At 41.6% G+C, this 16,719-nt stretch overlaps 1 protein-coding gene across 1 annotated transcript in view; it reads right to left on the reverse strand.

Moving 5' to 3' along the window:
* Nucleotides 1-16,135, reverse strand: part of cpne5a (copine Va) — a gene marked incomplete at both ends in the record, with an annotated part of 88,358 nt that extends 72,223 nt beyond the window's left edge. Inside the window, 2 exons of the mRNA XM_080533912.1 lie at nucleotides 276-316; nucleotides 16,026-16,135. Coding sequence (XP_080390038.1) covers nucleotides 276-316; nucleotides 16,026-16,135 — 151 coding nt within the window. The remainder of the gene's footprint in view (nucleotides 1-275; nucleotides 317-16,025) is intronic.
* Nucleotides 16,136-16,719: the final 584 nt, after the last annotated feature.

A 16,719-nucleotide genomic window follows, 5' to 3' on the forward strand; every position in this document is an offset into this window, starting at 1 on the left:
GAAACAGCTTTTGAGTCAATTGTCCAATTACTTTTGGTCCCTTGAAAAAGAGGGAGCTCCATGTTAAAGAGCTGTAATTCCTAAACCCTTCCTTCAATTTGGATGTGAATACCCTTACCTTAAAGCTGAGAGTCTGCACTTTAAGCCCATATTCATTATATAACTGTAACTTGAAGATGTTTTGGTAAACAGCTAAAATAACAAAAATTCTGTCTGTGTCCAAATATATATGGACCTAACTGTATGTTTAACTGTGAAAAGTGTTACATACTTACATGGATCGGATTTGGAGAAGGTGTCTCTGTCCAACAGATCTCTGAAAGAAACGAGACCAATACAGCATAGAGGGAAAAGGTTGTCAATCAGGCGTCAAAGGGATGTTAATATGTCAATAAATACATTTTCACATAAGCGTATTACTTTCCATGAATCATAAAACAAATATCTTAAAACCTTTTTTTAGGGTTTATTCTCTTATAATGTCATGTCATGTCTTCAGTATTACATAATTGCATTGTTGTTTATTATTAGGTATGATCTCTCTCATAAATCATATCCAATTGTCTGTGAGTTTTCACTGCCAACTTACAGCGCACTAAATCTCCATAGCTCACTCACAGGACACAACGCAGCCAGTAAAAAACCTGGTAACCACTGACGCAAACGGACAGTTCTGGGAAAGTTGTGAACGGGAGTTTGTAATATGTTTGTGGTTCTAAAGTAGATTGTGTGTCCAGTGCACCGCTGCTCCCCCTAGTGTGAGTGGGGCAAGTAGCCAGCACTGCAGCATGGCACGTTGTACCACTCGTTCTGCCCGGGTGAGCCTTGGCAGGCTCCAGGAGGGAGCAGGTGTGTGTGTGTGTGTGTGTCAACTACAAACAGACTACAGCACAGCCACAATAGGAGCCAGCCAGATCAACAACAGCAATTATTGACAATCCATACTCCCAGTCCACATAATTATCAATTTGACATTACGCAAGAGACTGATTGTAAAGCCCACCCTTAATAGCCTATTTTGTTAGAAATAACACTTTGAGCGTGTGATAATGACTTTTTGATAACATCTGTCCCTGGTTATGGGAGTAAAATTGTTAACAGTTTTGTACCATTAGCATTGTCAGGTTTGTCAAATAAACCATCTTAAAAGCATTTTATCAGCTGTGACTTTACAATACATGCACCACTCCAGCTGTTACTTCCTCATTAGCATACTATAGGCCTATATATCTGCCCGGTAATTTTCTCATTTTCTGTTTAGACTAGACAGCAATCCATAAATAACTCACATACACAGTGACCATCCCCAGACCTATAAGCAGTGGGATAATGTCAATGAATAAATATGAGTCACTATCTGCTTCAATGTGAAAGTCATTATTAATGTACAAATAATTCTATGGTGCTCAGTACCAAGTCATTGTTTACCAGGAATGTGTGTGGTGCTATTAGATGCTGTTTAATTTGGGTTACTGTCACCATTTACCTCAGGCTGACCTGACTACAGTTGGAACATTGTGACTGTAATTATCATTTGAGACAACAAAGCCAGCCATGTCTAACAGCTTATTTTCATCCACCTGTTACTGGCTGCCAACCATTACGCTCAAATAATTAGCTTGTCTGTCACCTTTTCCCCATCTCTCCAAATGGAATGGACCTACATTGAACAGAGCCAATGCTATTGGCGAGTAAAAATCGAGTACATCTGGGTCCATAAATGTAATGTTATTGTTACCTTCTGTTCACTGCACCTGTTTATCTGTATTCAGTGAAAAGGTTCAACATACAGCCGGCTTCATGCATGTATAGCCTACATAGGCACACACACACAAACAGACAAACAGGCCAACAAAAACATCTGTTAGGGTTAGCCCAAGGGTTAGGGTTAGCTGCTGATGAAATCTTCATCTCCTCTCGGTGAAATTAAGCTCCTGAAATATGTCTCTTTTTCCTCACAACTCTAGTAATACATAAGAGTATACTCTGTATCTCGGGAGGGTGGTTTGAATTATTATACTGTATGTGAGTTCCATGTACTCTAAGGGTATCATTATCAATGATTTTATTCCTCTTGAAGTTACCTTTTTAGATTTATTTATTATTCATTTATTTTTATTAGTGACATAGCCTATTAGCTTGCCAATAAATAGAGCCTTTAAAACCCTCTACCGACAAATCTGTGACGCAGAATTGCCCATATTAAAATATTCTTCAAACTCTGTTTCTATCACAAAAGTATTGGGAAACATAGGGTATCAAACATCCCTGGAGACATTCAATGCAGTTAATGACATGCACTCTTAATTTTGAAAATGTTGCTTTCCAAGTGGATCCTTAGACAAACACTCAACAACCTCTCAGTTCATAGGGGTGGTTGTTAATGTCAGTGATGTTACTGTAGTAGATCAATGAGTTCAGATAATTCCTTGCCCTGCAGTGTTCCATTGTCAGCCTAGTGAACAGTCCATTTTCAGCGCTCTCCAGGAGTACAGAATCATAATTGACACCTTCAAGGTGGGAGTGACTATTTTGGTGAGAGGGTTTTAAATAGACCCTATAGCCACCTCCCCAATTTATTCTCTCTCATTGGCCTTAGAGGTACAGGACAACGGTAAGCTCAGAATTCAAGAGTCACAACATTAAAAGGAAAGGAGGTGATAATAGTAGGAAAGGCCTGAAGCAGATGCAGTGAAGGATGCTGTGTTATAGGCATAGTATCTGCTGCAGCACAATCTTTCCTGGCCTGTGGTCCTCTCTAATCAGGTCCAAGGACTTTTATTCTCTCTACTCAGCTCCTCTGGGGTCAGCAGGGCTGGGGAAGTGGCTGTTCTATATTAACATTTCCAGGGGGTAGGGTTGTGGGATCAATATTGTAGAGTGGAAATCATGATGAGGCATATATAATAGTATAGAATAGTAGAGCAATTAGTAGAAAGATTATTGAAGACATTTCAGCTAAAAAGCCTCCAAAATTGGGAGGTTGTCGAAAACCTCAAAGCCTTTTAATTCTTCCTTAACTCTGAAGCCTGACACTGAAGCATCATCATCATTTATCAATTTTTGTGGAATAAAGTCTCCCTTGGCACTCTTGGTATTTGGGAGACTTTATTGACCGTATGCACTAAATGAGTTAATGTCAAAACACTTTTCCTGCAGGCTATACTTTTCTTTTGCTGTTTTTAAATTGTCTTTAATTCTTTAATTTTCTACTCTTCCATGCATTGGTTAATCTCCAGCACGAATAACTCCCAAAGTCAGTCCAGTCTTTCAAACTCTTATATTGTTTCTGAATCCCCTTGAGACCATCAGCAAAACATCAGATCTTGGTTGATAGAAACCGTTGCCTTTATCTCTACATTATCTTTATCTCCCCATTATACACATAAACAATCTGGTCCCTTTTTTAGCGATGAGCTCATCCACTGACCTTCAAGGTGTTACTTTTTTCCCTATCTGTTTAATTATTCAGTTGTGCTCATCCTGGGACCGGCAGTGAAGCAAGTCCCATGGTGACCATCAGTGGTGAGCACAGAATCTCAATCTCACACACATTGGGTTACTTGATGGTAAAAAATTAGAACAGGCACACCCCCCCCTCCCCAAACACACACACACACACACACACACACACACACAGACACACACACCATCAATTCGCTGAGGTGTTCTTCACTATGGAACTTAGTACAACTAATATCTAAACTAAGAATGATATCACTGCTAATTGCCTATTGTAACATCTCTGACTAACACCCCCGAGAGATGGACATCAATGCTGGGAGCAAGGGAGTTCTCCAGACTGATACTCTGACTGTTCCAACCTCAATAGAGTACTTTCCACATCACACAAGAATTCATGCCAACATCTCTCTTTGCTCCATCTAAACACACAAACTGTCAAATGAAAAAAATATGCACAAATACACACACACTCTCACTCACACACACACACACACACACACACACACACACACACACACACACTCAATCTGACAAATATGACAAAAACACACTCATAAAGACTTAAATGTCAATCTGACATACATACATGACGCACATTAAACTCACATCCCCCAAAAAAGTATTTTAAAAGTTTTGAAAGTAATTCCAGGACAACCTCTTCTTACAGTTCGGTCTAGACCTGGGGCTATTCCTTTTTTTTTTTTTTTTAGTACAGAACGAATCACAGAAATAAACAGAGAATGTGTACAGTGTGTGGATTGAGCTGAGAGGGAGAGGTGTGTAATTGGTGGTGACACAGTGTGGGCTCATGGACAGGGTAGATAGGTGAGAGGAGCAGAGAGAAGGGATAGGCTAGGTGGGGTTCAGTAACAAGCATGAACTCACACCCCCACTGAATCGGAATGAGAACAGGGCTGACAGGAGAACACACACACACACACACACACACACACACGAAAATATCTAACATTTCTAGGGAACCCACAGCAATCTCTCCAAGCTTAATGAGATTTAATGAGAGCACCATATAGAATCGCCACCATGTCATAGTGACATAGGAGTGATGTAAACATGACATTAACATGACATCATATTTAAGGGGCTGTTGGGATCCACTAAAGCCACTAGCAGTCCCTAGATGAGCCTTTATTAATAATGCTGACACATCCACAGGCCAAGTGTTTCTGATCCATCTCAGTTTCACTGTCAAGGGTTCATGCATAATTATTCGCTTCATCGACCTGTGAGACTCAGCTTGTCGCAATCTTAACATCCCCCAAATTTGAAAAAATCTGCTCTCTCTTGGCACCATGTCTCTCACAGGCTCACCCCAAAACAGATGCAGCACATCAGATAGGCTGCACACTGTCCTGAGAGATAAAGGCTGAGAGCCCCCTGGTCAATTAGGACCACTTTGGCCTAGGCCTATTTTCTTCCCAGCCACTGAAAGAAAGCAGTTTAAAATGTGACGTTTGTTCCTAATTAATAATAATATTAATTAATTAATCATTATATATTTTCACTTTTTTGGAGAGATAGCTCTTAAATGGTAAGGGTTACGGAGCCCAAATTTGGTGAGAAATGGTGTAAATTGTTTACCGAATACATCTGGTAGAACGGGGTCTTTCAAACATCTGGGGGGGACACTTCAAGTCTTTCAAATACAAAATCATTGAGAATTTTCACAAAACTTGGCGAAACAATTAGATAGTGTGCCAGCAGTGGATTATATGATGGTAATATAGGAAGTATTCTGCTAGTATACATCTTTGCTTTTCCCTGGTCTTGTGAGCCCCAAACTTGGCAAGATGTGAGCATGGTGCCCCTGTCTAGTACTAGCCTACTTTCAGATTTGCAGAAAGCTTTTTATAACAATTACAGAAGGCCAGGAGATCACAACTGAGCCCAATGCAAAATATGATCGTAATATAGGAAGCATATTCTGCAATTCATATATACATGTTTGGTCTTGCATGGTTTTCTAGCAACATGTTTGCAATCACCCCAGGGTGGCTCACTAGGTTAATGCCCTTGTCATTCAATACATGCCGACCTATGGCTGGTCAGATTCAAATTCTACCACCAGCACATTGAATTGGCATCCCTTAACAGTGTGGGATTGAAGGTGTGGTGCCTAGACCGGATTCAATTATTTATAAAATAAGGCGAAGCAAAAGAGAGCTGGCTTTGACCCCGGATTATCGCTGCTTGAAGCTATACTTGGGAAAGAAAAAGAAAAAATCCTTGGGCTGTAAAATCCTACAGTGGGCTGTAAAATGAATACAAGCACTTTTTTAGTAGAGAAATAAAGATTTCAGACCAGGTTAAAAGGTTTCATTGAATAGGGCCCTGATACTCAGTTTGAGGTAACAAACATGAGATATAGTGCTAGGACTTGATTACAACTGTACAGTAGATTTACACAAGTTTTAGAACCAGTTTCTATTGAAATGTATGCAGTTTAATGTCTCAATGTACTCTGAAATTAAAGCATAGAACAAATAAACAATTGGAGATAACATTTTCTTCTAAGGTAGTTCTGACATAGCCTGGAGGTATGTTTTAGGTCATTATCTTGCTGTAGGATGAACCCCTGACCAACTAAGCTTAGACCAGAGGGTATTGTGTGGCACTACAAAATGCTGTGGTAGCCCATTTGGTTCAGGGTGCCAGTCACTGAAATCGCAAAATCGCAAATCGCTGACTCTGGATCCAGCAAAAGAGCCCCAGGCCAACACGCTTCCTCCTCAGTGTTTGACAGTTGGTGTCACACACTGAGGAACCATCCTTTTACCCAGTCAACGGCATACAAAAACGCTGTGTGATGAACCGAAGATTTCAAATTTTGATTCATCTGTCCATAAGACCTTCTTCCAGTCTTCAGTAGTCCACTGCCGGTGCTTCATGGCCCAGGCAAGCCTCTTTTTCTTATTTAGCAATTTTAGTAATGGCTTTCTTACTGTCAATCGACCTGTCAAACCTGCAGCTTGAAGTCATCTCTTGACAGTTGAAACTGAGACTTGTTTACATCGACCACTCTTAAGCTTTTTAAGGGTTATAATGGTCTGTCTGTCTTCCTTTGTTAATTGCCTTTTAATCATTGTTATGACAGCAATATACTACTTCCTGCAGTGCAATATTGTCCAAATAATGCTTCAGAGGGTGTAGTAACGCAGTCTGTTCCAACACTGCTTTTATACAGACAGAGAGTTTGTAAGTAATCAACAAAAGTTTGATTGTCAAGGCTTAATTTACTTGACATTAAATTGTTAACTCATTACTTGTTCCCTGAAAAGGCCTTTTATATAATTTATTTATTTATTTAACCTAAACCTTTTTTGTACACACTAGTGTACATGGAGAGGTCAGAAAGTGACAACATGGTCAAATAACCACTAGGTTGATTACCCAGATTGAATTCCAACTCCAAACACAATAGTGTTTTTGACAGATTGAGCTTTGGTAGCACACATGCGAATCATCCTGATACTTTCATTACCACTCCTTTCCTCCCTCTCTCCCTCCCGTGCATTCATTGATTCCCTTGGAGCGGTAAGCCTGAGCAGGATACGATAGGCGCCCCTGGAGAATAGCAATTTGTGGCCTCATACACAGAGGATCGACTCCTCCCCTCACACTATTTGCCATGGGATTCTGGATGTGATATGTGATGTGACCCCTGTGCTTCACCAGGTAATAAATTCCCTGGGAGCTGGACTTGCTACTTTTAAGGGCACAGTAACGGAATCCATTGATTGACATAATGCTACTCTAACCAATCTTTTTGGGGAGGGGGGGGTGGTGCAGTGGATTGACATCCCCCCCTAACCGTGATAGAAACTGCCCATAATGTACAATGAGAGATGTATTCTTCATCATACCCCTGAGATGGTTTCCAGGTGTTGATGCACTTCCTCCATACTGAAGCTGCTTCTCAGACAGAACAGTGGCAGCCAAGGTAGAAGGGAGGGACATAAGTCAGCAGGAGGGGGTATGTCAGCAACTGCTTTGGCTGTTTCCTTAAAATAAAATGGCAATGGATTTTTGTTTGATCTTGTATGCCCACAGCTCTGTTCTTAGATCCAGTAAGTATTTAAAATGTGCTTTCATTTCAAGTCAGTGGTTTCTTCTTTCCTTTAGCCTTTAAAAAACGATCTTCTCACTTCTCCTTCCACTGTGGAGTGAAGACAGAAGCAAGTAAGGTATCGACTGGTGTCTGGTCCCGAGCTACAGAGATGAGGAATGTACATACTGCTACCAAAGTTACAGATAATGACTTATGGCCTGGGTTTTGGTCTTTCTAGGGAGTAAAAAATAACAAAATCAAATCATCAAATGTAGGAATATAAGCTTTTATCCAACATGGGCTTTGTGACATTAGTTTTTTGCCATCCCTCTGGTACTAGTCATACAACACCGGGACTGCGTTACTTAGTGGTTAGCTTAAGTCCCTGTTTGCCTTGGTAACTGAGGTAAAAGGGAGAAATATCTAGAGTTGTCAATCATTACGCCTGATGCAACTAACCACATACAGGAAACCAATCAATTATTCAGCCAAAATGCTCAATTAACAACCACATACCAGTGGACCCTCCTCAGAGGAGGTAGGAGAGGACCATACTACATATTGAATTTCAGAAAAAGAAAAAAGTAAAACTTTTAAAAAGTTATCCTCTTTAGATAAAACTATACTAAATATATTCACGTCACATGATTTAAACCTACTGTTTTGCAATGGAGGTCTACAGTAGTCTCAGCAGAACCCTTTAGGGTAGCACCATGGTTGGTGTAGCTGGAGGACAGAGTATTTTGCCCGGGCTGGATATGTGCCTAAATCGATCTATGTTACATTGAGCTGGATGAATGGAAGATGAATGATAGTCATCAAATATGCTGTAATAGAAGACCATACTCGTAAAAGAAATATATATAAATACAATGTTATACTTTACTAACAAGTGACTGATGACCTCACAAAGCACCTCCACAGACACTTGGTCTAGGCCTATATCAATATGGAAACCTAGGAGTTAAAGTTGTGTAACCTAGGTTTATAACCAGTCGCATTGGTGATGAAATACTTTTCCTGAGTAAATATTTTGTCTTAGCCTATTGGTGAAATTTGTGTTTGAGGTAAAGGCATCTTATATCAATAGAGTAAGTTCGATAAAAGCATAATGGTGCCCAAATAATTTTTCTCTTTGGTCACAGAGGTCATCACACCAAGGAAAAGCCCTCCCTTTGTGCAATGGAGACACAGCACTGTATAACAGAGACAACCAGAGAGTCATAGTAAAAAGTCTTGCTTCATTCACAGGGTCCTCCATCACTTTTATGGAGGGGTGCTACATCATACGTGGGGGACAACATATTTACTATTACACTTGTTTATAATTAGAAGATGGTTGAGTGGCTCGAAATCCAATAGACCTTAACTGAGTGTCGTTCCACAGTGGCCACACCTTTCAACTGGGGTATGAAAGTAAAGTTTCCAATGGGATTCATTTCAGTGGAGTAAAATTGTCTTTTAACTAAACTCCTCAAAAAAAGTTTGGAAACGTTATTTCAGTCGATTCTTCCTCCCCTTTAGTAATACCAATTGGTATTGTATTTTATATCGTTGGAAAGCCTGATTGGTCACATTTACAATGAGGTACAACTTGTAAGGAGCATACATTCATGGAATGAGTAACACAGCTAAACGTGTGGGTATCGGCCCAAAAGGTTTGCCAAAATCCCCTGCAATATTCTTCTGTTGGTATTCACTCTCGTTTTGAGCTTCAAGTGCTGGCAGGTGTATGTCAGTCACAGGTGTGTGACTGGCACCTGAATGGCACCTAATTGACAGGAATTATATTCTGGGGCCAGTGGCGATCCCATATCTCCAGAATCTGGGACCTAACTCTATCCTCCATGATGACAACGCTCACCCCCACAGAGCCAGGATCATCACAGAGCACCTCCAGTATTTGGGAGTGGAGAGGGTGGAATGGCCTGCCGTGAGTCCAGACCTCAACCCAATTGAACACTTGTGGGATCAGCTTGGGCGTGCTGTACGTGCCAGAGTGACCAATGCAACCATGCCAATGTCCCAAGTGGCCCACATAATATCAACAAATCTCCTAACATTGTCTGCCGAGGAACGGGAGCGTATAAAACCGACCTGGTCGGGGTGAATCAGAGAGGTTATCACCTTATCAAGGCGGATAGCCAATTTTTAAAATAATATCTTACTATTGCAGGAGGTTAAACTGATAGGTCTAACATTCTTACAATCTAAAGGGTCCTTCCCTTCCTTCAAAATAAGGGTAATAATGGCCTCCAACAGAGTGGGAGGAAGTGTTCCCTTCTCCAGGGCTTCATTATAGGTGTTTACGAGTAATGGAGCAAGTTCTTTGGAGTAAGCCTTGTAGAACTCGGCTGTGAAGCCATCTACACCTGGCGCTTTACTTGAAGGTAGGTGCTTAATAACGTCAACTATCTCCTCAATAGTAATGTGTGAGTCAAGACTCTCAAGCTGGTCCTCAGATAACGACTGAAGATGAAAGTTGATAAAAAAAGAAGTTTTACATCTCGGAATGCAACATTTATTTCTTTGGGGTCATACAGAAGATGTCCATCGTCCCCCCTAATGGCTGGAATAGTGCTCAGTGCTTCTTTTTGTTTAATATATCTGGCGAGTAGTCTCCCAGTCTTATCTCCCTCCTCAAAATATTTTTCTCTAGCCCGAAAGAGACAGAATTCTGCATTTTTGGTCATAATTGAATTAAATTCAATATTTCAGTTTAGTCAACCTGGTAAAATTGACAGATGATGTATACTTTTTTTAAACTTTTTTTTAACTCTGACTCTGCGACTTTGATCTGTTTTTCTAGTTCCTGTAGTTTTGCATAGTTTTCCTTCATTTTAAACGAAGAATGTTGAATTATATGACCTCTCAAAACGGCTTTCAAGGTTTCCCAGGCTACCCCTGTAGATGGGGCTGTTGGTACATTTGTTTCTATATAAAGCTCAATTTGTGATCTAAGTGATTCCTTAACACTAGAAGAGCCGGTGACCCTGTGAGTAAAAAAGAAATTCTTTGCACTCGATCAAATTTCAGGACCCTCCTTTCATGACTTTTCATAGATATGTGTGTTCTACCATCCAGTATCCTTACATTTTCAAAATCACTTCAGGATAAGATAGTATAAAGCTGTTTTGCAGTTTTTCTGTGTAGGAGGCAGGCTAAAAAAAGAAGCGCCCTCTAGAGATCTCTGTGTGTAAATAGCAGATTTACATTCTAAAAAGGGGGTCTATTTGACCCCCAAGGCGGCTCTACTAGTAGGTAAAATAGGCACGGCTGTTGTAATGTTAAAAGTCGCATCCAATAAAAGACTTGAATTTAGTCTCCATCTAGTCTATTCTGCCTATTAAAGGACAGTATATGGAGAAATGTTGGACTATGGTCCGACAAGATTATATTTTCGATGTCACTCGATGCTACAGCGGACAACAATGACTGAGAAACCAGAAAGAAGTCTATCCTAGAGAAAGAGCTGTGGGGGGGAGAGAAGAATGTATAATCCCTTGAAGACAGGTTTTGTAGCCGCCAGACATCCACCAAACCAGACGCCTTGGACAAATCTTTGAGCACCATATGCGCTCTAGAAGTGCGGGTTAATGGAGAGCTACGGTCCAACACCGGGTCCATTACTTTATTAAAATCACCACCCATAATAATGGGATAGTCTCCCATGTCATTCAGTTTCTTTTCAAGTAGTCCAAAAAATGCAGGGTCATCTATATTTGGACCGTACACATTTGCTAGTATGATATGATTACCCTGAATCTCACATAACGTCAGTAGAATTCTGCCTGCCTCATCCGTACTCTCTCTTAGACATTTGAATTGTAGTTGCTTATTATTATTTTATTTTTTTTCAGATTTTATCCCTTTTTTCACCCAATTTGGTAGCCAATTGAACCCAACCTAGCATCCAATTATCCCCTGCCTATTGCGAAGGATCCGCCGCACGACCCCGTGGCCGGCAGTCCCAGAAGAGGCCGCCAGGCAGACTGGCTGACTGGCTCCTCAAGCCCAGCACCTGTTATTCCGGCACCCCGGGGGCGCTGTTGCGCGACGGATCCTTGTCCGGAAATACTCCTATACCGCCCTCGGGAGCGGCCGCCCAATATGCCGCTCCCCGTGTGTGCCCCAGCCATATCCGGATCTGGCGAGCTGGGATTCGAACCCAGTCCCCGGTGGGCAGCATGCACTAGTGGCCAGTGCTTAGACCGCTACACCACCGCGGGGCACAGTTGCTTATTAATTAATGTTGCCACCCCTCTGCTGTTACTACTGCCACAAGCCGCCCCCACATAGCCCACCCAGTCACAACAAAGTCTCCGGGATTCTTGTACTAGTAGGTGGGTCTCCTGCATAAATACTATGTCACATTTCTTGGCTTTAATAACAATTAATACATTCTTTTACTTAACTGCATTATGGAGGCCTCTGACATTCCAGCTGATAATCTTCAAAGTTTTTACTACTAACTGAGATGATGAAAAGTGAATGTTACACAAGTCCTGCTGTAATTTCCATAATAACAACTTTCTTAATGACAACTATTCCTGACATCACCAAATAATGAGACAACAAACAAGATAAAACTATAAATACATGCAATAAACACTACAAATACGTGTCTGTAGAGACAGACACTCAGCTTGGTCCGCTGCGCAAAATGCCGCTTCTAAGCTCGTGCCCGACAACCAGGCACGTGGCCGAACCCACCTCCTCTCTACCTGTTTAATTTAATTTAATTTAATTTTAATTTAATTTAATTTTTGCCATTTAGCAGACGCCTTTATCCAAAGCGACTTACAATTACGAATTACAGGGACATTCCCCCTGGAGTAACTGAGGGCTAAGTGCCTTACTCAAGGGCACACTAGTAGTGGTGTGGTTTCAGGCGGGATTTGAACTCACAACCTTCCGATCACAAGTCCAACTCACTATCCACTAGACCACCACTACCCCCTGCTACCTGTCTAACCCAATCACACGTCATATTAATAATAACAAAGTACCCACCTATTAAACTGTATAGAGGTGGTTCAAACATTGAAACGGTCTGGTATGTGAACAAAACGAACTGCTGGAACCAGAAACACCCATGCTCAGGAATCAACAAAATACGTTGGCAAATTTCACATCCGGGATTTAACATTAGCACAGTGTAAATCCGTAACGATATCAGCTTAACATCGCCTCATATAAAGAGTTTAAAAACCTCGCCCCCGTGATTTCTCTGAGGCAGGCTACTAATCGTAAACTCAGGGAAAAAGGAACACAAACACTGCGACAGTCATCACAGGGAGCGAATGTAGTCCAGTGCCCCTTTGTGGTCATCAAATCGGCGCTTTCCTTGCTCCGATCTCACAGTGAGCATTGCTGGATAGTCCAGAGAGAATATGATGCATTTATCATGAAGCATCTTCTTGCGCTTCTCAATCAGCAGCTTGGAGTAGTCGGCAAAGACCATAACGCGGTGGTCCTTCCAGGTGACTCTCCCCATCCTGCATGCAGCCTCAGTGATGCGGTTCCGATCCTGGAATCTCAGGAATTTGGTGATGATGGGTCGCGCTGGTAGCTGTCGAGTATCTGGACTTTTGCGCAGTACCTCAAGCCTATGTGCTGTCGATCTCCAGTCCCCCTGGGAAGTTGATGTTCAGAATCTCCGGTAGGCGATTAACAAGGAAGGAGAGGACATCACCTTCCTTGCTGCCCTCCGGAAACCCGATGAAACGTAAGTTATTCCTGCGCTCCCTGTTCTCAATGTCATCAACTTTTTGCTGAAGGGCCTCCACTTCTGTGGCTGTCGCTGGGGGGTTAGCCTCCTCCAGGAACATAGACTGCACTCAACTTGAGAAATGCGGTTAACAATTTTAGATAATTCGCTATCGGTGGCACTTGTTGTAACCCGAATAGCCTCCAGCTTCTTGTCGTGGGTCTCAGACTTTTGCATGATTAGTGCAGTGAGTTTGGCAAACTCTCTGGCTACATCCCCAGGGATGAAGCCAACACGTGTATCTTTGCTAGCAGTGTCGTGAGTTTGGCCAATACTAGCGCCAGCCACCTCGTTCGCTTCATCTCAGCTGGAATCATCTTTAGGGGGAACCGAGGCGCTTCTTAGTTTATACATTGTTGCACTAGATCCTAATACCAACTTTTAGTAAGATAACTGAAACAAAGTGGGCTCTTTGTCGAGTTTCACAGCTAATTATGAGCAGGGATAGACGCAGCTCTCCCTCACGCCGCCATTCTCGTCAACCACGTCACGTGACTCCTTCAAAAACTTCTATTAAAATATAGATAGGCTAATGTTTGTCCTGCGTAGTGTCATTACATTACACATGTTAAGCTAAAACTAATAAGGACGAGGTGCAAACATGAGTAAAAACACAAATGTTCACAGCATTGTGAAAACTATTGTTTTCTAGCATTGAAAACCTTTTTCCAGAGACAAGACGGAAATGGATGCTGAGTGAACCCTCTGGCTCCTCTTATCACTGTGGCTGTTGGCCTATTCAAAACCATATCCAAACCCTGGAAACCAGCAGAGAGTCAGACACACCACTCAAGTCTCAAGAAGTCACCTAATTTCTGAGTTTAAGTGCACCCTTTTAGAGTAGAAGCCGTGTCATTCCTCTCCATCTCTGTGCCTGACCTATGAATAAAGCCAATTGGAACCGGAGAGAGGAAATCTGCCATCACAGAGATATGCACTTGTTTTGATATGGGGTTATCTGAACAGCCCCTGAACAGTCCCTATAGTCTGAGCTTTCTGCAATAACAGTGGTGGATTATGAGAATGCCTGTAGGGGTGCAGCAGAGCGCAATTCAATTCCACGTGCTCTGCAATCTCAGGGCTCTCAGCCTTACAAAATCAATTACATAGAGTCATGGTGCTGATGCCTCTCACCCACGCAGGCCCAGTGTTTCTGTTTCTGCTTATTGGTTAAGTATACATTCAAATTAACAGCATAGAACACTTCAACATCAGACTTTGGATAGGTTTTATAAATCAGTCAAATATGAGGCTAATTACTTAGAGGGGGGAAAGCAAGACTAATCTATTCAAGCAGCCCTTGCTAGTCAAATAAAATGTCTGTAGCCTGATACATCTTTTCTATTTCCCTTCAAGATAATTGAAAGACCAATTGCACGCATGTTTATTTATAGGATGATGTGAAGGGGAGGGGCGGCGACAGAGAAAGAGACCACATCTAACATGAAAGCTTCTAACAAATCTTTTGTTCCTGTAGGTGACATAGAAATATAGCCTAAGATGGGTAGTAGTAGCCTATAGGATTGCAGCTTTGCTGTATACAAAACTGATAGGACAGAATTCATAATTCATTCTTAACATTAGCATTCACTCTGAGAAAAAAAGGGTGATCTGGCTTGTCACTGTATGAGAACCCTTTAAAGAACCCTTTTGGTTACATGTAGAATTCTTTCTACATGTACATTTCTTTCTTTCTTTCTAAACAGGGTTTACATTGAAACAAAAAGCAGTTCTATGTGGCACCAAAAATAGTTCTTACTGTAGGTAGGAATTTTTTCTTCTAAAAGTATAGCCTATCAGAATGTGTCCAATTGAATTCAATATATACCATATATTCATGTTTGACATTCTATTTAATGTTCACCTCTCTGACCCATTAGCCTATAATAATAATAATAATAATAATAATAATAATAATAATAATAATAATAATAATAATAATAATAATAATAATAATAATAATAATAATAATACCTTTAAGCACAAAGAGGGCAGAAATCAATAGGCTACTGGAGAGCAGTCGACCTAAATGATAGCACCCATAGTCCCAAACCCCACCCTCACAGATAGTACTAACGTAATGTAGAGTGTTGGGCGCAAAGGATGCGAGGTGTGTCTCCTCGTATAGCCTTGTAGTGAAATTTCGCATGAGGCTGCGATTACAAACAACAACCGCCTAGCCTCGGGGGACCTTCGCAACCGCGCGCCAACAACTCTCAACGGTCGATATCAACTGTGGAACGCCACAGTTTCAGCCCAGGCTCAAAACGCATTTGGTCTGAAATGTCACAGTTAAAGAAAGGCAAATTGAAACACCCATGTCTCCCCTTTAAAGAAAAACTAGGCTATTTGTCCGATGAACAGCATACTAGTACCAGAAAAGTGATACATATATACACAAAACTGAAAAAAAAAAAAAAAAAAAAAAGACTATTCTACTTTAAAACGTGATGCTAATGAAAGGATAATATGTTCTGTAAAAACACAGACAGATTCTATAAGCTTGTTTGCAATCATCTGCCACAATTAAGCACGTTATGATGACTAACTGACGATATGATAGTCCATAAACACGTAAAGGTAGGCACATTGAATAATGCAAAATTCAACTGCAACATTACAATAAGCCCTGTGCTCTTTTGAGCGCTGCCTATGTTTCTTTCCCAAGTGCACGCACTGAACCTATCCAAAGTCCTGCATGACAGAGAGAGAGAGAGAGCTTACCTGCATGACACGGTGATCTCCACTTTGGTGGCCGGGATGCTTCCCGTGATGGGATCGAAGTCACACACCGCAGCCATGGCCTCAAGTTTGTCCATAACGTCTCCCTCCATTCGCGCGGGAGATCCAGGCCAACTCCCCGGTTGGTACAGCCTGGCCACGAGTGAGTCCCTAGATCGTATCCCCTAATGTCACGCCCTCAGCCAGGCGCGGTGTCCAGCGGAGGACAGAGACTGGGACAAGTGGCAGTGTAGGAGTATAGTTCAGTTAAATCCCTCTAAGTGCTGTCCATTGGACAGACAACACTAGACTGAAAGCCTGTTTGTGTTTAATGCATGGGAACCTGCAACAACCACTGATTTAAGAGGGTGGACTTCCAGCCAAGTTACCGGTGTGTATTCCACTGTCTTCGGGAATGATCTCTCCTGGCAGTGGAATGTTTGGAAAGTAAAAGCTCCGAACTCCACCCCCTTTCTGCATTCTTTCACGTCCTAGCTGCGACTGCCACTCAGTGCGGATTCACTCGATTGATTTATGCACACAGATCCAAATTATTTCTCCGGGCTATTAACAACAACTACCCACCAATGATGCAGCCTGTATACATATATACATATACATACATATATATGACAAAAGACATCCCAAAAGTTATAGCTCATCAGTCATCTCACTGCATTAAACATGTTCATCATAT

Source organism: Nansenia antarctica (assembly GCF_963989245.1).
Source record: "Nansenia antarctica genome assembly, chromosome: 6".
NCBI classification, from domain to species: domain Eukaryota; kingdom Metazoa; phylum Chordata; class Actinopteri; order Argentiniformes; family Microstomatidae; genus Nansenia; species Nansenia antarctica.